Raw genomic sequence first — 22338 nt, forward strand, 5'->3', positions numbered from 1 at the left:
GGAAGGTAGAACAATCTTTTGTGACAGATGAAAATCAGACACCATTTTAGGCAAGAAAGATGGTTTGACTTTCAAAATAACCTTGTCCCTATGGAAAATGGTGTGAGGAGGCTTACAAGACAGTGAATGCAACTCACTTACCCTGCGGGCTGATGTTATAGCCACTAACAGAATTGTCTTAAGAGTGAGCAGTCTTAATGGACAAGAGTGTAAAAGTTTCAAAAGGAGCACACATTAGAAATTTTAAGACAAATTTAAGTCCCAGATGGGCACCTGAAAAGGTGTCGGAGGGCATACATTTGTCAACCCTTTCAAGAATTGAATGACTAAAGGCATTTTAAAATAGGACACCTCTTCCGAGGAGAGCTTAAAGATCGATAGCGCTGCCAAGTGACCTTTTATCGTTCCAACTTGGAGCCCCAAATTTGCTAAGTGCAAGAGAAAAGAAAGTACTGTTGGAGTATTACAAAGAAATGGGTCCACATTCTTATCCCTACCCCAGTTACTGAACATATTCCAACGACATCGATACATGCCTTCTGGCCGAAAGCAAAATCTCAATTACATCATCCGGTAGGTCCCAATCCTTATATCTAATCCTGTCAGAAACCATGTGTGAAGGCTGAGTGTCTTGACCTCTGGATGGAGAACCTGACCTTCCTTTTGCAAGAGAAGATCCTCTCTTTGTGGAAGACGTATTGGAGGGCAGATGGACATGTCCAGAAGGTCCGGCTACCACGTCCTCTTGGCCCAATCCGGGACAATTAGGATCATGGTTTTCCTGAACTTTCTCAACCTCCTGATTTTGTGAGGAATCACGGGGACTAGAGGAAACGCATAAAGGAGTGGAAATACCCAGTCCACTACGAACGCGTCCCCTAAAGCTCCTCTTGGGGGAAATTCCCTTGAGCAATACAGTTCGCACTTCCGGTTGGCCCCAGCTGCGAACAGATCCACTTGAGGATCCCCCAAAGGGTGGAGATCTCTTGAAGGACTTCCTGAGCCAGCTCCCATTCGTGGGAGACTGTGCTCTGCCTGCTCAGAGCGTCTGCCGCTGTGTTTAGCTCTCCGGCTAGGCGAACTGCCGATAGAGCGATTCGTTCTGGCATTGCCCAGAACCAGAGCTGCATTGCCTCTCTGCACAGTGGAAGTGATCCTACTCCTCCTCTTTTGTTGAGGTAGTACATGGCCACTGTGTTGTCCATTATTATCAGGACATTATTTCCCTGTACAGAGGGCAGAAAAGCCTTCAGCGCTAGTCTGATTGCTCTCAGCTCCAAAGGTTGATGTGTAGTTTGGACTCCGATGGAGACCAGTGACCGCTGATTGTCAGATCGTTGGTGTGGGCTCCCCATCCCGTGAGTGAGGCGTCCGTCACTACCGTCATCTCCGGCCATGGTTGCCAAAAAGGTTCCCCCTTGAGGATATTCTCCTTGCAAGCCCACCATAGGAGATCTTGAGACACTTTGGTTGGGACTTGTAGAAGATCTGACATCTCCCCTGACAACTGGGACCATTGTGTCCTGAGGGCCCACTGAAGGGATCTCATCCTCAATCTGGCCTCTGGCACCAGAAAAATGCAGGATGCCATGAGGCCTAGCAACCTTAGAATGTCGAATGCTGGTACATGTTGGGCATTTTGAAACTTCATTACCATCTGCAGAATGTGGTGAGCTCTCTCCTCGGGAGGCAAAGCTTTCCCTGTGGAAGTGTCCAGGATCGCTCCGATGAATTGGAGTTTTTTGCTTGGAATCATTTGTGACTTGAGGGAGAAGCCCAGACTGTGCAAGAAGTGGCAGGTCAAGGCCAGATGTTCCTGGGCTTGTTCGGATGAACTCGCCCTTATTAGTCAATCATCCAGATAATGGTAGATGTGACTCCCCCTTCTTCTGATACTCGCTGCCACCCCCACCATCAGTTTGGTGAAAACCCTCAGGGTGGAGGTTAGCCCAAATGGTAGAACCCGAAACTGATAATGAGAACCACCAATTACGAACCTCAGGTACTTTCTGTGTTTGAGATAGATTGGCACATGAAAGTAAGCATCCTGAAGGTCCAATGAAACCAGTCAGTCCTGAAGCTGAAGAGCCTGAAGGATCTGAGAAAGGGTCACCATCTTGAACTTGTCCTTCCTGAGGAACTTGTTCAAGCTTCTCAAGTCCAAGATGGGTCTCAATCCTCTGTCCTTTTTGGGGATGAGAAAATAGGGGGAGTACTGGCCCTTGTTCCTCTCAGCTAGAGGTACATGTTCTACTGCACCTTTCTCTAGCAGGGTTAAAATCTCCTGCACAAGTAGCGGGTCAGGAGTTTCTACAGAGTTGGCTACCGGTGGATGATCTTGAGGTCTTTGATGAAAAGGAAGACATTAACCATGGGTCACTATCTCTAGTGCCCAAGCATCTGACGTAATACCCCACCATTCGTCCAGATACTGAGTGATTCTGCCTCCCACCGGGGTTTTGTGGGTTAAGACCTCAAAGTGGCTTTGCACCGGCTGCAGCAGTGGCTGAGGAGGTAGTAGCCGCTGCTGTGGCTGAGGAGGTAGTAGCCGCTGCTGTGGCTGATCTAGCACCTCTCCCTTTTCCACCACAAAAAGGTTTTCTCTGTTGGCCTCTGTGACTGGCCTGCCCCCTCCCTTTTCCAAAAGAGAAATAAAAGCGAAAGGGGCGACTCTTCCAGGAAGATGAGCCTGCGTAAGAGTGTTGTTGAGGTTGTTTTATAGCGGCGCCGAGTGATTTTGCTGTCTCTTTCGAGGTCTGCAGCTTCTCCAAGCTCTTGTCCGCCTTGCTGCCAAATAACCTCAAGCCGTCAAAGGGCATATTAAGTAATCTAGACTGCACATCAGGTGGAAATCCAGATTTTCTTAGCCATGCGAATCTGCGCAAGACCGTGCTAGAAGCCATGGATCTGCTTATGCTATCCGCAGTGTCCGATCCTGACTGAAGGCATTCCTCCATAGCCTCTTTACCATCATTCACTATAGCCAGGAAACCATCCTGTTCTTCACCTTCCGGGATGCGTTCAGCCGCTGATGACCTGCAGTCCCACAGGGTATAAGTAAATCTTGCTAATGTGCAAGTGACATTAGTCGATTTCAGGGCCATGGTGGCCGAAGTAAAAGCTTTCCAGGCACAAGCATCTACCTTTTGATCGTCACTGTTTGGTGGTATTGATGGGTAAGCTGATTGCCTAATGGATGTTGCAGCTTCAACTACAAGGCTTTCGGGAGAGGGGTGCTTGGATAAATACTCTGGGTCTGATAAGGCTGGCCTATATTTTGGTACCAGTTTTTTTATTTACTGCTGGAATCGAATCAGGATTATTCCAATTTACCATTACCTTTTTTGTAAAGCTTTATGGAATGGTAAAACAGGATCTTTTAAGGGACCCTCACTCAGGATGTCAGTCATGTCATCCTGGTCAAAATCTGGGGAAGCTGCTTTCCATCCCATAAAATCAATGACCCTTCCCATAAGATTTCTATAACTGGGATCAGCATGATCTGTAGGGTCTGACCTCTCAAAATCCACTTCAGGTGAAGTGTCTAAGCCACTGGTATTTTGTAGGCAATCATACAGGTCTGTTATTTTTGATTGTGGGTCCACTAGTTCTTCAGGGACCTCTCTGGCCCCAAATCTAACTCCAGCTGGAGTGACATCCTCTTCAGAGGAATGTTCCTCATATATAGAAGACATGGATGTAAAAAATCTTGTCTAGATTGAGGGTGGAAAGCCTTTTCAGGCAAAGAAGGTGGAACTTGTCTAGGCATGGAAAATGGCGCCGACTTGGGCCTTGGTATTAGAGAAGGCCTCGATAAAGGCGTTGAAGGCATCTATAGGTTAGAAGCTTGCTTCGACGTTGCCGTACAAGAAGGCTTCGATACAGCTGCAGGTGTCGACGTCATCGGTTTCGACGCTATGGTTGTCGACAGTGTCGTGTTTTGGTTTCGACATTGATGCCGATTCCTTTTGCCCCGATTTATGCACCGGAGGCTTAGATTTAGAGTGAGGCGTCGGGGAACTTTCCCCTGAAGATACTCTCATCTCTTTTTCAACCCTTGCGTGTTTGGATCTTGATTTTCCTCTGTCACTTTTAGAGTGAGTAGAGGCATGATCATCACGCGGCAACTTCGAGGGGGTCTGGGCCGCTTTCTCAAATATTTTCAGCATCGAAGCACTGAAGGTCTCCCATTTTTCTGGGGAATCGTGCTTTGAAGGGTAAGTCACTCTCCTCTCAGAAGAGGATGAGGAGAAAGAATACCTATGACGTCGCTGTCTTAACTTTTTCGTCGAAGACGAGGAAGACTTCCTCAAGCGACTTTCTGATCTCGACCTCCCCGACTCGTGACGAGATTTTCTACTGGATTCATCCGAATCCTTTTGTCTTTTCGAAGACTTATATTTGTCCTCCCCCACCGCCAGCTTACCTCTGCGTTCACTAAGAGCATTACTTGACATGGCCTGACAAGACCCGCACTCATCAACCCGATGTTCTGGGCTGAGGCACCAGAGGCAATTCCGTTGGAGGTCGGTAGTAGACATCTTCCTGCCATACTTCATACATTTTTTGAACCCTGTGTTGTGGTTTGTGGAGGGAGTTGAAGACGAAGACATAGTCGAAGACATTCTTGATGTACTGTTCGTGACACAAAGCAGTTGCGTCGGAAAAACGGAACTGAGGTAACGGGCGCTGCTCGAGCCCTTTATACAGCGGATGACGTCGACGCCCGACGGCAGCCCTCGAGGGACTTCGACTCTGCCGCCTCGAACACAATGCCCCCTGGTGAAAAAAAATTCTGAAGCAGCTGAAGCTGGGATACGATTAACATAAGATGAGGAATACATGGGAGGACGCAATCCATTCGAATGTATGATCTCTTGAAAATCAATATGGAACATCTCCTACAATAGAATTTTTGGGAAGTGTAGAGTTGGAATGTCATGTTTTTCATCCGTTTGTTGAGCGTAAAGTTCAGAATATAATGCGTCCCTTATTGGAGTGCAGGTATGGGGAGGCTAATATACCGGGATGCGCTTTGGCACACCCGGTTAGATCTGACCAGGTTAAGTCCACTATTCTTGGTGTGAAGTCTCAAGGTGGTGATACAGACTCTCGTAACACCAACAGTTGTTTTGTTCAATTTTATCACACCCATTCGCTAAGAAGGAGAATTCAACATCAGCAGCCATGTCGGACTATCTAGCAGGCAGTCCTCTGTTGGCGCTTTTCAAAGATTCAGCATTGACCTTAGATGCTCCATTTACATTGGAGGAACTCATACTGGAGTTTGGTGTTTTGCCCACACTCATGGAGGCTCCTGGCACCAGCAACCTAGTTACTGTATTTTATAAAGAATTCAAATGTCTTTTGGCTCCTCACTTGCTTAAGGTTTGGGAGCACTCAATGGATTGGCGTGCCTTTCTTGCCTTCCCTGAGAGAGGCGATTTTTTGCTGCTCAAACCTAATAAACCCTCCTAACTTGTCTTTACATTTTTTCTAAACTATTGGCCTCCAGACTTATTCCTTATATCGCACCCGGCACATCCCGACTATTGTCTCTGTATTTTTATAGTTGACCCTCACTGTTGAAGATCTCCCTCTCTCACTTTCCACGCTACCAAACTCTTAATCTCCTCCCTCATCTTCTCCCGCCTCTTCTACTGCTCTTCCCTACTCTTTGGACTACCTACTTCTCATCTTGCCCCTCTTAAATCCATCTACCACTCTGCTGTTCGTACCCTCTGTCTCCTTACCTCCCGTGACTCCATCTCTACTTCTCTCTCTTACCTTGGCTGGCTTCCATTTCACTCCCAACTTAAATTTCACTTTCTCTGCCTTGTCTTCAAATCTCTCCATGGTCTCGCTCCCCCTTATCGCTCCTCCCTTCTCTCTTTCTACTCCCCCTCCCGTTCCCTTTGGTCCATTGACCATTTCCTTCTCACTGTACCTCCGTCCCCTTATGCCTCCTCCCGCTTCCGCTCCTTCCAACTCCTAGCACCTCTGCACTGCAACTCCCTTCCTCTTGCCATCCGTTCTACCCCCACCTTCACCTCATTCCGCACTTCCCTTAAATCTCTCCTCCTCCATTCTCCTCCTTGAAACCCCTTCCCCCTTCTGCAACCTCTCCCTCCTTATTCTTTCCCCTTAACTATCTCCTTCCCCTCTCCTGCCTCCCCTCTCTCACCCTTCCCCTTCCCTCCTCAATTCCACCCCTCCCCCCTGATTCATATTGTAATTGCTTCCACCGTTATATTGTTTATGTTTTATGAATTAAGTTGTTCCGCTGTACAGCGCTTTGGTGTAAGGTGCTTTATAAATCAATAAATACAAATACAAGATGATCATACTACCCACATTATTATATTACTTTGCAAATAAACCTATCTGGCTGGGCAGATCCTTGTTTAAAGTGTTACATAATGCATCTGTGTTTCTGTGGGTGTAAGGATGTGCTAGATTGAACTAGAAGGATCTCGGAAAGCCATGAAATAAGTAGGTTTAGCAGCTCTGGATTTTTAACAGTATTATTAAGTGGCACAGGCACAATTTGTTTCTCAATGGTACTGTCTATTTGCATGTGGAAACTGAGCGGTGGGGTGCTCTTCCCTATAATGTGCATTGTTTTATTTTCAACGATAAATATAATACTTGTACCTTTGATTCATTGTAAGCAATAGTTATTGTTTGGGCTAGTCTAGTTTGTCAATTGTATATTTCTATGCCTTATAAATGCCATGTATACAGCTGTGGAATTTCCCTGCCATTATATCATCCATTGATAAATATAGCCATATCAGATGGGATAAGGAGGGGACACACTCCTTTGTTGATATGTTGCTTATTGGAACATTTGTATCGCTGGAGCACTTTTTGTCTAAGTTCAGTAAGGATCTTTGGGTAATATTGAAGAATTCTTCAATATTACCTTGTGTATGTGTCATTTAAACAAAAATGGTCTACTTTTTCATGTGAGATTCAAACTCATCCATTAATTCATTTTATAGTTCATTCAGAAGGGAGCTTGAAAGCGGATCTCTGCACTATAAAATTAAATACAATAGAACTCGGACGCTTCTTCTCACATTCACTTCAAATTAGAGGCTGACCATGGCTCTAAAGTATCTGATGAACACTGAGCAAGGTGCTGCCTTTTGACCAAAGGGATCATTGAACTCCAGGTTACGCCTGATTAAATGCAAAATCCTGAATAGGTTACACTGTATGGCTGCCAGGCTTGCAGCATTTTCTCACAGAGCTAGCGACAAATGGCCTAAATGTCATGGCTTGCATGCAGACTTTATACATAAACGCTTCAGGGCTGACCTTGAAATGTTCCTTTCTGGTTTGTGGTTGCTGAGCTATTGGCAGGGATTACAAATGTTCATCCTTCACTTTCCCCAATCAAATAGATGCTAGGAGACATTGGGAAAATATTGATTGATAATGATAAGTTATTTATATAGAGCCTTAATCCAAAGCGCTTTACAGAGCACATATTTACATACAATATCACCCAACCGAAATTGGTACTCATTTATCAACGAAGGATGAAAGGCTGAGTTGGCCTTGCCAGGATTCGAACCTACGATCTGCAGCTCACGCTCAGATCGCAGCAGCGAGCACTCAACCCACTGGGCTATCTTACCGGCTATAAGTCAAACATAGATTTTTTTAATCTTGCTTGTCTAAAAGCCAAGACATTAATATTGAAACATTGGAAATCTAATATAAGTCCCACACATAGTGAATGGCTTCAAGAGCTTGCTACAATAAGGAATGAAATGAAATGTATGTATCATTGATTTAATTTGGTCAGCTTCCAAAGTATATGATATGATATATGGCATTTATAATGCACCTATACACAAGTGAGTACGTGGAATAAACATATCAGTGAGGGATTTTGTGTTAATATGGTCAACAGGAGGATTGTGTAGTGAGATATATCCCTACTCACTGCTAATATCCAATGTTGCCTCTGTGACATCGGGGGGGGGGGATGATTGTCCACACTGCATGTGGTATTTCTTTTTCTTACTTTATGTTCAAAATGTTTTTCTCACGTAAACCGTGTAACTATAGACCTCTATCGTGTGTATTTTGCCAAACATTAAACAGAGTTTTAAAAAGATAATGGCCATTTTTAAAGGCATGTTTGGATATAGAGTATTGCTCTGAAAGACCTGTGTTTGAAAAAAAGACTATGGCCAAAACAAGTGGTATCAAATACAGGGGTGCTGCCAAGAAGGGCATGGGCACCTGTCACTTCTGAGTTTGCTGGGGACACATTGTGTATTCTACAGGTATGACAACACAATCTTAGCAGCAGGTTATCAGTTCTGTTTTGTATGCAAGTGGCACACGTCCAAATTCAAATGTTAGAATGGCAGCAAATGCAGTGATTGCGGAAAAACAATTAAGTGTAGAGAAAGTGCTTCCCCGTAGAACTTGTACTATCATTTCTATGTCCAAATTCGTACCCAAAGCCTTGAGGCTTTCCTAGCTTTGAAGTAATTATATTCAATTAAAAAACTGGAAATATAACATTGACAGTTCAAGCAATCCATATTTTTGATTAACATTCTGGCATACGTTTAGCATACACAAAAAGGCAAGCCTCTAAAACTCATCTCAAAGCTATGGAAAGGATTCTGTATTGAATTGAGCCACCTTTGTCTGGAGCAAGCCAAGTACCGGCCAAGGAACAATGATCAACTGGTCTCGATGTGCATGTGGATGTTTGACAGAAGTGGAATAATGCTCAGACCATGTTTCATATATAATCATGCTTTTGCCTTATGTGCTAAATGTCTACTTCTGGATTGTTGTGGCACATTGATTACCTGAGGTCTGATAGGCGTAGTGGTCCTCTGCTTTCGTATTTGGATTGTACTGTTATATTTGTAGATGTATTTTTTAGTGGTCAAGTAGTTGTTGCACCACAGTACAAGAGTACACAAGCATAATAGAACACAACCCTGATCTTGTGATGGCCTGGAATACTTACATATTTTGGCACTGAATCAATGAAAAAAGATAGGTTTACACTTTACAGCCTTTGAAAACAAAGCGTATACCAAACCTCCAAAATAAGTGGCTGCCATTGGACAAAGCTAGGCATGGGTGACAGGGTGCCTTGAAGCAGTCACTGCTCTGCATGTACGATTATAGGTCTGTAGATGAAATGTCCCATGTTTTATTTTTCTGCAAGGACCTTGTGCTGTTCTGGGAACAGTATATGCATCTGCGATTGTCCATCTGAATATATGAAATGTGCCGGTGGCTCTAAATTGTATATTTTATTGGCCAACGATCATCAAAAGACATATTAGCTGTGCTTGCAATTAGGGTACGATTGATGGGATGAAGAGGTCAATGTAACAGTGTTGCAGTCTGCAGTTTTAGTCTGTATGAACAGGTTTAAAATTATATTTTAGATGTATTTTAAGGGTAGCCCAACTTACAGGGGTACCCCTTAATTATAAGGGTAACCCTAATTACTCTCACACCAGAGTAAATGCACCCCTCTAGGGAAGCAAGGCCAAGCGTCTATCTTGCAAGGATAACAAATGTATTCTCTTCAGAATTGAGGATAGGAGCAAAGAACTCTGCTGCATGAACGGTCTCTTCTGTGCCTCTGTTCCTTGCTCCTGCAAACTGGAGCTTATATACTCTGCTGTAGTGGCATCTCTGGATATGAGCATGGCTCCATCCCACACCGTCCTGCTTCCATACAAGGGATGCTGCAAAGTCTTCCTTCCTTGATGGTTGGTGCTTTCTGTTAAAGACATGCTACTTTACATATTACTACCTTACATAGACACACCCTGCAGCCCAGCAGACTTTTACAAACATTGAGGCATATCCCCGGGAGGAACTAAACATTTCTCTTACTCCACTCATCTTATTCATATTTTTATCTGGTCCTATCTCCTTTTAAACCTGTTATTCATAATTCTGTATGTTGTGCATGCGTATGTCAAATCTCGTTTTAGCCTGCATGGGCCTTTGAAAGACAGCATACAACTGGTGAGCCACTTTGTGTGCTATGCCAGAGCTACTCAGTGACGCAACACCGCATGAGATCTGCGATCCATTTTTAGTGCAGGCCACATTCCTTTTGGCAGAGAGCCTGCTTTGAGATTTTAAAACTAAATAGGATTTTACAAATGTATTCAGCTAATAGCTATTTGCACCTTATATTTAAGCAACCACCTTCTTTTAGTGCCTGCCCATGTCTGTGTATATGATTATATTTGCATGAAAAAGCTTCCTCGGTGCCCCTTCTCCCCCCGGTCTCTTGTAGTGCTTAGAAGCAGTCAACAGAAGTCTTGCCAAATTCTAAAGCGCTTGGGAATGAAGGAAGACGCTAGCTTCTTCCCAACGCTCCCCCCTTTCGTTACTTCTACAGTAACAAACTCATGCCCACCCGACATATCTACAACCCCAGAAATATTAGTTTGAGTTTTGCTGTTTATTGTATGGCAAAGTGTTTTAGATCCCCCAATTGCTACCATCATCTTGCCACTATTAGGGAATATATTAAGACAACATTGGAGACCCAATTGGCACGTGCAGAAGAAGTCCAAGAAGAATATGACAACAGGTAGCAGTATTTTAACTGCTGCCCCCAGCCATGACGGGACCCAATCAAAGGCAGGCGATAGCCAATCCGTCTTCTGAACTCCACCTTTTCTTCATTTGAACACCTAGATTGTAAACTGCCTCGAAGACGTGGGATAGTGACCCATTATCAGCCACCTCCTGTGGGTATAAAGGTGCAGCAGCTGCTTGTACCCCAGGAGCCAAAAATGGATGAAAAGGAAGTCTCTGCTGGGCTAAAAAAAAAAAAAAAAAAGAAATCTTTACTTGTCACGTATTCCTCTGAGCAGTGTGGAAGAGTCCTTTGAGACATAGTTTGACATACATCTCTTCTTTCTTCCCCGCTGTTCAGATCATCCTTTTTCTGGCAGCATACAAAATTTGTGTGTGATCTGCAAGTTTAAATCTGCTTCTTTAGGTGCTGGAGGGGATGTTAGCACCTTAACAGGCATTTCTTCTTCCTTCAGGTGTTCTTCCGGGATTACTAGTAGCACGGAGTGCAGGGTGGCCAGTGAACACTTGACTCTCCATGAGGGTTGGAGGTGCAAGCAGGCTTGTCGTCCACAACCCCAGTAGTAATCCATGACTGCTGCCATACCTTACATCATATCAGGAATCACAAGAGTGCGGTTGCGCCAACAAGAACTGTTTATGTCTATACGCATTTGCAATGGCTTCTCCATGGTTGCAATCCATGTCAGCCTTCTGATGTATTGGGACCATATTTTTGCACACAGTCTCTACTTGGGCTATTGCTTCTCTGCAGTACTCGATCAGTCCATCTGCCGGGCACGTCACTGTAGTGCCCTGCCATTTGACGTTGACATGCAAGTAACCTCCCAAGAAAAAATAGTGTACTTGTAGACACTGAGATCATGTCCCCACTCTATTTTTTATGCAAACCTTGAGTTGTCACAAGTCATAAATCACATACATTTAATAAATCGCCTCACATTTCCATTAATACACACTATAACATTACATTTGTAAAAAAGTCGCACTACTAAAATGTATTTAAGCAAGCACACACAATATTGATTCTTTACTAACTGTGTAAACATCTTTATTTCAACGAAGACAACAGTGTATATTTTGCAGTCAACCCGGATTGCTAAACTACTAAAACATGTTGGTTAACTTGAGAGAAAATAGAAACCTATACTTCTGAATGAGGGGACAAACTTGCAAGCTACTAGCCAGCTGTAGTGACCCTTGCGGTATTACCCAATTTCGAACGATTTTAATTGATCGAATGGTACATCTGGCCCGCTCCATCGATTTGAAATCAATCAAATTGGTTAATCACTATCGAACATGGGGAGCGGAGAGGTCACATTGGATTTCTTTATTTTGGCCAAAGAAAAATTGACTACCGTCAATTTCGCTGCAACAATTATGCCATGGCCAAAACACACTGATCCTCAAATGGATACAACGGCATACAATCTCCTGCATTTTCATTTGCAGCCCCGCTATTACCATGGTGTGCAGCAAGTTACATGTAAGTAGAGTAAATTTTCAATGCAATTGTTTCTATTGCCCCAGATCTTGCTTTGCTTCTCTTCTTAAGGCTGCTGGGTCTCAAACCTTGCGCATGAGCTCTTCAAGAGGGTTCTCTCCTCTGGTGTCCCTTCTGGTCAATTGCTCTTTTCCACACCTGCAGGGTAGTGTTACGCTCACCTGGTTCCCACAGGGGCGTCGATCAGACCCGGACAGCTGCGGTCTCCACCAACGTGATGCGTAGTAAAGAGATGACAGTCTGGACTGGCCCGCCTAATCTTGTCTGCTGAACTCGTAGAAGTATTCTCCTGCAAGTGGAGAAAGGGATTTAGCCACCTGTGGACTTTAGTGATGCCCCCCACCCAAACTGTTCTCGTTCTCCCCACTAATCACCTCCGATATCCCCTCTTGGTAACCTCACCTTATGTTTTTAAATGATGAGCTCTCCATCCTGCATGGCATGCAGGGGCGCGTAGATACCAGTTACTTCACTGGTTTGAAAGTACTGGAGGAGTTCCGGAGGAATATTGACTCCAGTGTCTATAAAGTTCAAAGAGTTCAATATGTCCGATGTTCACTCTTGTTCCATTCCCTCGTTAGGTTGCAGCAAGTCCAAAAGAATATTGCCTGGAGGCAGCTGATGGCGTTAAGGTAAGAGTCTGTATTACCAAACACTGTCCGGTAAAAGTTGCATGAGTTTAACTTGCTGTTTTCTCTCCCTTTATAGGTGCGGCATAGAAAGATGCAGCGAATTAAAGGATAATACCTCTGGTGGTAAAGCAGGTAAGCCTATGCTGGCAAAGAGATTGTCTTTGTCGGTTTTCTCGGCTCACCTTGTTATTCCTTTTGTTTTCCCCCCAGGTGCTGGGTTTCAACGAAGAAAATGATGGAGGCAGCGCCGAGTTGAAAGATGCGGTGGACTGGTGAGTATAACGCGGCGCTGCTGCTGGCAAAGCGACGCGTGCTGAAATAATGTCCTTTCCAGGCTCGGAGATGTGCTGGGTACGTCAGGTAAGGTAAGGAATCAAATAATGTCCATGATCTAACCTCTTCTCCTTTCTTTTCCTTTTGTCTAGGAGCTCCGGATTCGAGGCGGGCGTGGCAGAAGACTGGATGCTGACTTGCAGACACGGTGAGTGTTACACTGCTGGATGCAGAAGCATGAGCTGCTGTTCGGGCGTGGTTTGAATAGCCTGCAAAGCAGTCCCAGGTAAGAAGTTCCCCAGAACCACACCCGAGTAAAAAATAGTCCCTGTAATAAAATAGTCCCATCCAGGCCTCACGTTGGCTTGGACTAATTTGCAGCATGGTCTGCATAAGGTAAGTAAAGTCTATGAGCCTGGCGCCTAAGGCGCCAGGACTGAATACAAACAGCCCCCAGCCGGGGCTATTGGGGTTTTAATGAGTATCTGGATGCCTGCTCCCGGGGCTGATGGACTCGATCTGGATGCCCGGGGGTAGGCATCATGACAAGTAGTGGTTGAACTTGCCTTCCTCTTCCCCATAACCATGGCTGGCCTACTGGCATTCCTTTTGATTCCTATGGGAAACTTTTGCACTTACCAACTCTGCAAGTGACTTAGAAGTTACTTGTGTTCCTGGGTCCCCTATGGGTCAATGAATTTTAGGCCAACTACTTATATCTACTTTTACATTCTTACCACTCCCATCTACGATAAATGCCTTGTCACAATGAGTAACAGTAAAGTACTACAACATTAACTTTTGCAGGAGTGCAATGAGTCTGGTATTTGTTGGGAAGGAGCTAGCGCGCCTTCCTGCGCCCCAAAGTGCTTTAGAATTAGGCAAGACTTCGTATGATTGCTTCTAGGCAACCGGGGAATGGAGGTGGCACTGGGAAAGCACTCTTATACTAATATAATCACACACAAAGACATGGGCCGGCACTAATGGCAGTTATTTAAATATACGGTGCAAATAACTATTAGCAGAATATATTTGTAAATGTCCAATTCTATGCAGTTCTAAAAATCTCAAAGCACGATGGAAGCAGGCTCTCTGCCAGGAAGAATGCAGTCTGTGCTAAAAATGGATCGCAGGGCTCATGCAGTGTTGCATCACTAAGACTGGCAGAGCACACAAAGTGACCAGCTATCTGTCAAAAGCCAATGCAGGCTAAGGCTTGATGCACACAATAAAGCATTATAGAAGGTTTAAATGAAATTACAGGACCAGATAACAAGAATGAATGAAATAATGGAGAGTATGACTGGAGAATGTTTTATATATAAATGTTCATAAGTAGCAAAATGATAAAAACATTAGCTACTGAGTATTCTTGCATAGACTAGCAATATGTAAAGTAACATATTTTAACAGAACTTGCTGATGAAGAAAGGATGGCTCAGGCATCCCTTGTATGGAAGGATGGTGTGGGATGGAGCCATGCCCATATCCAATGACCAAGCCAAGAGTATAAAAGCTCCTGCCTGGCACAAGTTTGGCAGGAGAAGGACCGATTGAGGGACAGAAGAGACTGTTCAGGCAGCAGAGTTCTTTGCTCCTATCCTCATTTCTGTAAAGAATACATTTGTTTTCCTTGCAAGATAGACTCTTGACCTTACTTCCCTAGAGGGGTGCATTTATTCTGGTGTGAGCGTGATTAGGGGTAACCTTATAATTAGGGATACCCCTATATGTTGGCCTACTCTTACATATTCTAAGCCTAGCCCACTTTGTGTTGTCAATTATTGACCCCTTTCCTTCATGTTGCTGTGGAATGTTTTGAACTATGAAATCTACGATTACTACGGCTAATGGAAGTTATAGTCCAAAACATCGGTAAAGCTAGAGGTTGCAGTCCCCTATTCTAGATACTACATTTTCCCATTTTTGCATTTGTAGCGTTCATGTTACTGAAGTGAAGGGATTACTGTGGCTGGTTATGTCTTGACTTTTGGGTTTCTTATTATATAGATCTGTGTTTGTTCCTCCGCGTAGCCCTGTGATGTGGGCAATACTAATCATATCCACTGACAATTCTTATATAGCACTTAAATCTAAAGTGCTTTACATGGGACATATTTACATACATTACTCTTATGGCTCCCAGTGGTGGCGAGGATTAAGTTCAAAACCCTCTGCATTGTCCACAAGGCCTTCTGGGGCTTGGGGCCTCAATACCTTCAACTCTCTCTTCAAAAATATCTTCCTTCTCGAGCTCTTCACTCATCCGCCTCCCATTCCTTCAAGGTTAGTTGCTTCTCCAAGCAGAGAATTGGTGGTAGATCACTTTCTTCTGCTGGGGCTTCCCTCTTGAATAGCCACCCTGCCTCTTTGAAAACTCGAGGAGAACCATCTCCGGTTCCGGAGGCACCTCAAGACCTTCCTCTTTGCTTCTGCTTCCTCTTCTCTCCCCTGCTGATCTCTTGGCTGAATCTGAAACTGCACTGGTTACCTGGCTACCCTCTGATCTCTGGCCCAGGACCCCTCCCCGCCAGTTGCATACCGGCACCGCCCCGCTAGCAACCCTTGGACTCTGGCACTGTTTCTGTATCCCTAGAGCCCCTACTAGCACTTGACACCTAATGTCTGCACCTACCCTTGCACTTGCCACCAGCTGTCCACACTTTTATTTATTATTTATTTATTTTACTGTTCTCCTATGTACTGCACTGCCCCCTCCCCTTTCTCCCCGCCCTTTTCCCCTCCCCCCTGCTGCACTTGCGCAATCTCAATGTCACCTGGCCTAGTAGGATCGCCGTCTCGGTCTTCCCTCTGTTTCCCCTCCCTTGCCTCGTCACGCCTTGAAACACTTGTGTATAGGAGCGTTATAAATGCCATATCATATAATATGGCGGTATTTCCTGTTGCCATTGCATAACGCTGGGTCTAGATCAATGCTCCTCAACTGCACATTGTGTGCCTGGAATGTGTCCTTTATCCAACATAGTGCAAGATGTACCAGGCACTGTGCATCTGTAATTGGGACTGGATGTGGAACTAAAACCTTAGGAGCTCCTAATGCGTGCGGGGTAAGTGCACACACAACAGCTTTCATTGATTACATTCCTTCCAGCAGTGCACATATCAGCGTGCCAGCTATTGGAGGATTCCTGGTACTCGATATCAGAAATAGCGTCAAAGTCCAACCCCTTATATAAATCATATATCATTTGTACTTCCTGTTTCATTCCTCTTAGAAAACCTGTAGGGGTGGCCATCAAAAAGTGAGACATTTTATAATTCTTGTTTATAGACATATTCATACTAGCATTATTTTACAACTGTCTACCCCCCCTCCCCCCTTTATATGGCTACCACAAATAACAGGCATACCTTCATCCACCAAAAACCACAACCAGTGACACACAAAACAATATAATACTAAAAAGATATACTGCATAATTCCTAGAACAAATGACTTTTAGCTTAACCTTATCCCTACATAACAGAGGTTTGAACACGTCGGTCAGGCATCCTTGCTTATTCCTGCAGAGGAGAAAAAAGGTTATCAAAAGAGAGAAAGAGAGAGAAGGAGGGAGAGGGAAAGAGGGAGAAAGAGGGGGAGAGGGAGAGAGATAGAAGAAGAGAGTGTGAGAGAGAGAGGGAGGGAGAAGGAGAGGGAGAAAGAGGCGGTTGGGGGGGAGGGGAAGAGGCCCTTTTCCCACCAGGACCGACCGGGTTCTGGGCCTTCAAAAATTTAAAGAAATCAAAACATTGAAAAAAGATAAAAAATAAAAGAACAATAAAAAATTAAAAAAGAAAAAAGAAAAATCAGGCATGTGCCACTGGACACCACCCTCGCATGAATCCTTTTGAAATATCTTCTTCTTTTGCTAGGACCTTATTGAGCTTTGCCTTGTCTCAGGTGCTCTTTGGATGAGAGATGCACCCAATATCTTAACTCCTTCACACAGACAGCGAGAGGAGTACAGAACACCAACCCTCATAAGGACATTGAAACCTGAGGCTGATCAGTTCCCCAGGCAAAATTGGTCCAGTTGTAATATGGGCAATGTTGTGTATGGAACTGTGGTCTCGCTTTCTACAGGGGTGGTCACTATTTCTCCCTCCATTTACCGTGCACCACTACCGCCCCTGTGTGCCTCCGTCCCGTCTCTTGGTCAATTATTGATAACCCGTCAACATATATGTTTCCTTCCATCAATGCATGAGCTGTTCATCAGAGTGTGTATAATCACAATTTGATAAAACAGGGTCTGTGCAAATAGCAATTTGTTGAGAGTCTCCTCTCCTTTCCCCCTGAACCGGTGCAGTCACTGGTGCTTGGACGACAACCTTATTTAGTTTCTTTTCCACTAGTTTTGCCTCGCCCATTTGCCGATTTTGGGCAGACGTGGGTCCCTTGCTCGCTGCGCCACAGGGAACCAGGCTGCACCTCACTGAGGAGGTCCAACAAGGCGGAAACATGTCTGGGGTTGCTTGGTTTTCTGTGTAGAGGGGACCTGGCCTAGCAGTTCGGGCTGGGCTGCTACCTTCGGTGGCGGCAGCTGCTGACTGATTTGCACATGGCTGGTCCCATTTTGCAATGGCGCAGACGGGCTAAAAAACGGTGGTTTGGAAGGTTGCCCAGAGCAATTGCCAGTGGTTTAGATTCATTTGAAACCTTCCACCCATCACTTTTGTGGTCAGTTTGTTTCTCCTTGTGAGACAGGGTACGCCCAGACGTGGGTCCCTTGCTCGCTGCGCCACAGGGAACCAGGCTGCACCTCACTGAGGAGGTCCAACAAGGCCGAAACATGTCTGGGGTTGCTTGGTTTTCTGTGCAGAGGGGACCTGTCCTAGCAGTTCGGGCTGGGCTGCTACCTTCGGTGGCGGCAGCTGCTGACTGATTTGCACATGGATGGTCCCCTTTTGCAATGATGCAGACGGGCTAAAAAACGGTGGTGTGGAAGGTTGCCCAGAGCAATTGCCAGTGGTTTAGATTCATTTGAAACCTTCCACCCATCACTTTTGTGGTCGATTTTGGGCTGTCTACCTGTCCTGCCCCTTGATTCTCTCACAATGGTGGACTATTATACTTGGTATCTCTGCCCACTCTTTGGCTTCAATTCCCACAATTTAATCTAGTGCCTTCTGGACCTATTTTGGTAATCCCCTCTTTATGATAAAATAGAAAAATTGCACCAAATGGTCCCATTGCCCTCCTGTCTCACCTCTCCACATTTCCTGTAACTTAAGAATAAACCTAACTGGGTCCTCATCATCACCCATTGCGCACTACATTAAAGAATGTAAGTCAGTGGTATCTGGGTACATCCTTCATAGTGCCCCATACCCTTGCCCTTACCTCATTAAAGGCTGTTCCATAATCTTCATTATCTTCAAGACTTACCCCAGAGTACCCAGCCCTTGCCCATATGTCCCCAGCCGAGTCCCAAACTATGGCGACCAGTAAACTCTTAAGGTCTCCTACCCCTGCTGTTTGTTTTTCAAATTCAGAGATCCATTTTGCAAGCTGCGGCTATAAGCTGGGGGAGAGCTTTAATCAAATTATTTTTGTCCATTTGAGGCCATGGCACATACTGCATTATCGATACTCTTATGTATACGAGGAATCTGCATATCTATTTTGTCTTCTACCCCTTTTTTCTGATCTTGCACTGCCACCATTAAATCTGGTCTATTTCTTGGTCTATCCCTCCTCACTGCCTCCTGTGGAGGGGACGGGATTCTGGACGCCTCTTCTCCTTGAACTCCTTCTTGCCCTGCCTCTTCATTATTTCTACCACATTGATCTTCCCCTCCATTTTCCCGTGCTTGTTCTATTTCTTGTCACAGGACTGTCCATACCCTCTGACCATCTTTTTAACACACACATTTGTTATTGCCCCAGGGTTGAATCTAAACAAAAAATCTCCTGACTTTCAATCCCCTATTTTCTGCATTGGTACCCTTATTTCTGGGGATACTTCTTCAGGTTCTTGTAACCTGACTAACCTATCCCGCAACATCCTTAATTTGTTGTCTATGTCTACTTATGGACCCTCTGGGTACACTGATGCTACAGGCATGTCAGCACTTGTGGATGGGTTTTGTGGAGGTGCAAAAGCTCTCGAGTTTCAACCTCCCTAGTTGCTAATCCTAACAATCTTGTTATTGTATTGACACTCTCTCTACCACTGGAGGCTTATAGACCGAGTTTGTATACCCTACTATGGGTTTCAGCATTACAGAGTATCTCCCCTTACATTGGATCTCTTTTTTATTTTCCTGATCTTCCATATCCTCAAATAATCACCAGAGATCTAGAATCGGGTTTTTTTTGTGGAATTTGTCCCCTTATATTTTGCTGCTAAAAAGATGGACATTTTTTCCATGTTTCTGTTATGGGAGCCCTGCACTGGCCAGGAGCAGGACACCCCCCCCTTGCTTTGTTTCTTCTATCCATTGTTTGTGGTACTTGTTTATTCTGTCACAATACAGTGGCAGAACCCTATGCATGGGTTTTATTGGGGTTTCTTTCTCCATAATGTTGCGCGCGTCCCTAATTCTTCACTTAGACCCTACTGCTATGCAGCGCACGCTGCTACTTGTTACACAGAAATACAGATCAACCCACTTTTTCCCCCCACACCCGTTATTTTTTCCACCTGCCTTCCTTTTTTTACTACAAAAGACAGCAAGGGAAAATATACAAAAATAATTGACTAAAATCCAGGTCCATTCTTTATACCGATCCACAACTTTTTTTCCTTATATCCTTGATCCTTGTAATACCACCTTCCCAGCTTTTTTAATATACTGAGGATCCCATTGCTTTTATCGCCATAAAAGAATCATTTGTGGTACTACCTTCTCAACCTATTATGGCTGAGTATCCTTAACTTCCCAGTCCTTATACGCTGAGACTCCCCTTTTCCATTATAAAAAGTATAAAAACAGAAATGCGCGACAATTTCAATACATTATCTACCTCCTATCCAATCTACTCCTTAACACATCACCTGCAATCCTATCCAATCTATTCCTTAACACATCACCAAAAGTCCTATTCCATTTATTCCATTGACCTCGTACATCATCCGCATCACCATACTATCATAGAGTACTTACAAGAGTATACTCACATGTGTGTTTTCCTCTGTTACGAAGCTAGCCTGTCTTTCTGGAGCCACGTCCCGCTTTAGTGAGTAGAGAGGATTTCTTTTAAAATGGCTCCTACTAAAATCGATCAGGATACATGCGTTTTTTGATTTAGGGGACCGGTCACTATAGATGGGCGTGGCTTTTTCTTGGTGACTAGCGTCGGTCTTCTCCAAGTACGGGGGCAAAAAACTAAGATCACGTCGGGTCTTCACCACTGTAAGGGTAGCCCAATTTACAGGGGTACCCCTTAATTATACGGGTACCCCTAATCACGCTCACACCAGGGTAAATGCACCCCTATAGGGAAGCAAGGCCAAGAGTATATCTTACAACTAGTGCTAGACAGGAGCTTACATACTCTTAACTTGCTGTAGTGGCATCTCTGGATATAGGCATGGATCCGTCCCACACCGTCCTGCTTCCATACAAGGGATGCTGCAAAGTCTTCCTTCCTTCCTTCCTTCATGGTCGCGCTTTCTGTTAAGCACATGCTACTTTACATATTACTACCTTAAATAGACACACACTGCAGCCCTGCAGATTTTTACAAACCTTGAGGCATATCCCCAGGAGAAACTAAACATTTCTCTAACTAATTTTCATTCCAACTCCACTCCTCTTACTTATATTTTTATCTGGTCTTATACACTCCTTTTAAACCTGTTTTTCATAATTCTGTATGTTGTGCATGAGTATGTAAAATCTAATTTTAGCATGCATGTGCTTTTGACAAGACAGCAGACAACTGGTGAGCCACTTTGTGTGCTCTGCTAGAGATACTCAGTGCCGCAACACTGCATGAGCTCTGCGATCCATTTTTAGTGCAGGCGACATTCCTTTTGGCAGAGAGCCTGCTTTGAGACTGTAAAACTATAAAGGATTTTACAAATGATTCAGCTAATCGTGATTTACACCTTACATTTAAATAATTGCCTTCTTTTAGTACCTACCCATGTCTCTGTATACGATTATATTTGCATGAAAAAGTTTCCTCCTTCCCCCTGGTCTCTTGTAGTGCCTAGAAGCAGTCAACAGAAGTCTTGCCTAATTCTAAAGCGCCTGGGAATGAAGGAAGGTGCTAGCTCCTTCCCAACAGTATTTATGGTTGTTTTTGTACAAAAGAGAAATGTTGATAAAATACTTTTTATAATACTAATTACACCCTTCTTTATGGACTTTTAAAAAGCAGTTTTATGATTCTCACACTCGCAACTTTTCTTTCAGGATTGGCTTTCTATAGATAAAGGCATACATTTAAAAAGGACATTAAAACAAATCAATAAATTCACTGATTTCGTAGACTCTCTGGAAAATAATTCAATTAAGTCAATGCTAAACATTATGAGCAAAACTAATGCACTTTAAGGACAAAAAGAAATACTTACTAAGGAGATCCCATAAAGAAAAAATAGAGCAAATATCAAGAAGTAGTTGCTTTTCGGGAAAGGTGAGAACACAGTCACAATGATTGCCATAAGAAGCGACATAATCAAAATAAAGCTTGAATACAGTAGAACCCACGAGAGCCTAGAACAAAAAAAAGAAAAACACTAAATGATGCAAGGGTAAATGCAAGAATTAACAGTACAAACCATTTGGCACAATCAAATCTACCGTTTACATTTTAAATTACTTCAAGTATCAGCCTGTTACAGGTGAGTGGAGCCAGGGCATTAAAAAACATTTTAATTCAAACAGATACCAAGATGGTCAGGAGCAAGTGCTATCTCCCCCACAATGATAAGCCAGGAAGCTAACCATTATCTCTATACCTAAGTCACTTTTTCATTTCTTTCTGTGTTATGTTAAAAAGTACATGTACTCCTGTATCCTACACCCCCTCTTCCAACAGACTAATATGATCTTCTCCCAGAATGGAACGTGACAGAAAGAAAGTGTGCATACACATTCTTTCAAATCCTAGACGCATGCATTCCACCAACTGTGATTTAAGCCATACTCACTAAAAGTCCAGCAAAATCCCCTGAGTTCAGTTCCATTCTTTATTATTATTATTATGGTATTTATTGAGCGTGGACATAGCTTTGAGAAGCAACAAAGCACTTTACAAAAGTATACACAAATACAGATGCATTACAGAACACTTTTCAGTGGTAAAAACAGAACAGATATACAGCAGAGGTGAGGCCAGAGGGAGCACCA

General features: G+C 44.0%; 1 protein-coding gene across 1 annotated transcript in view; it reads right to left on the reverse strand.

The window, feature by feature from the left end:
* The window catches only part of LOC138583120 (cholesterol transporter ABCA5-like), a 3134767-nt gene that overhangs the window by 2713982 nt on the left and 398447 nt on the right, over positions 1–22338 (reverse strand). The window contains exon 7 of the mRNA XM_069655080.1: positions 21561–21702. Coding sequence (XP_069511181.1) covers positions 21561–21702 — 142 coding nt within the window. The remainder of the gene's footprint in view (positions 1–21560; positions 21703–22338) is intronic.

Source organism: Ambystoma mexicanum, chromosome 3q (genome assembly GCF_040938575.1).
Source record: "Ambystoma mexicanum isolate Mex_15411 chromosome 3q, UKY_AmexF1_1, whole genome shotgun sequence".
NCBI lineage: Eukaryota > Metazoa > Chordata > Amphibia > Caudata > Ambystomatidae > Ambystoma > Ambystoma mexicanum.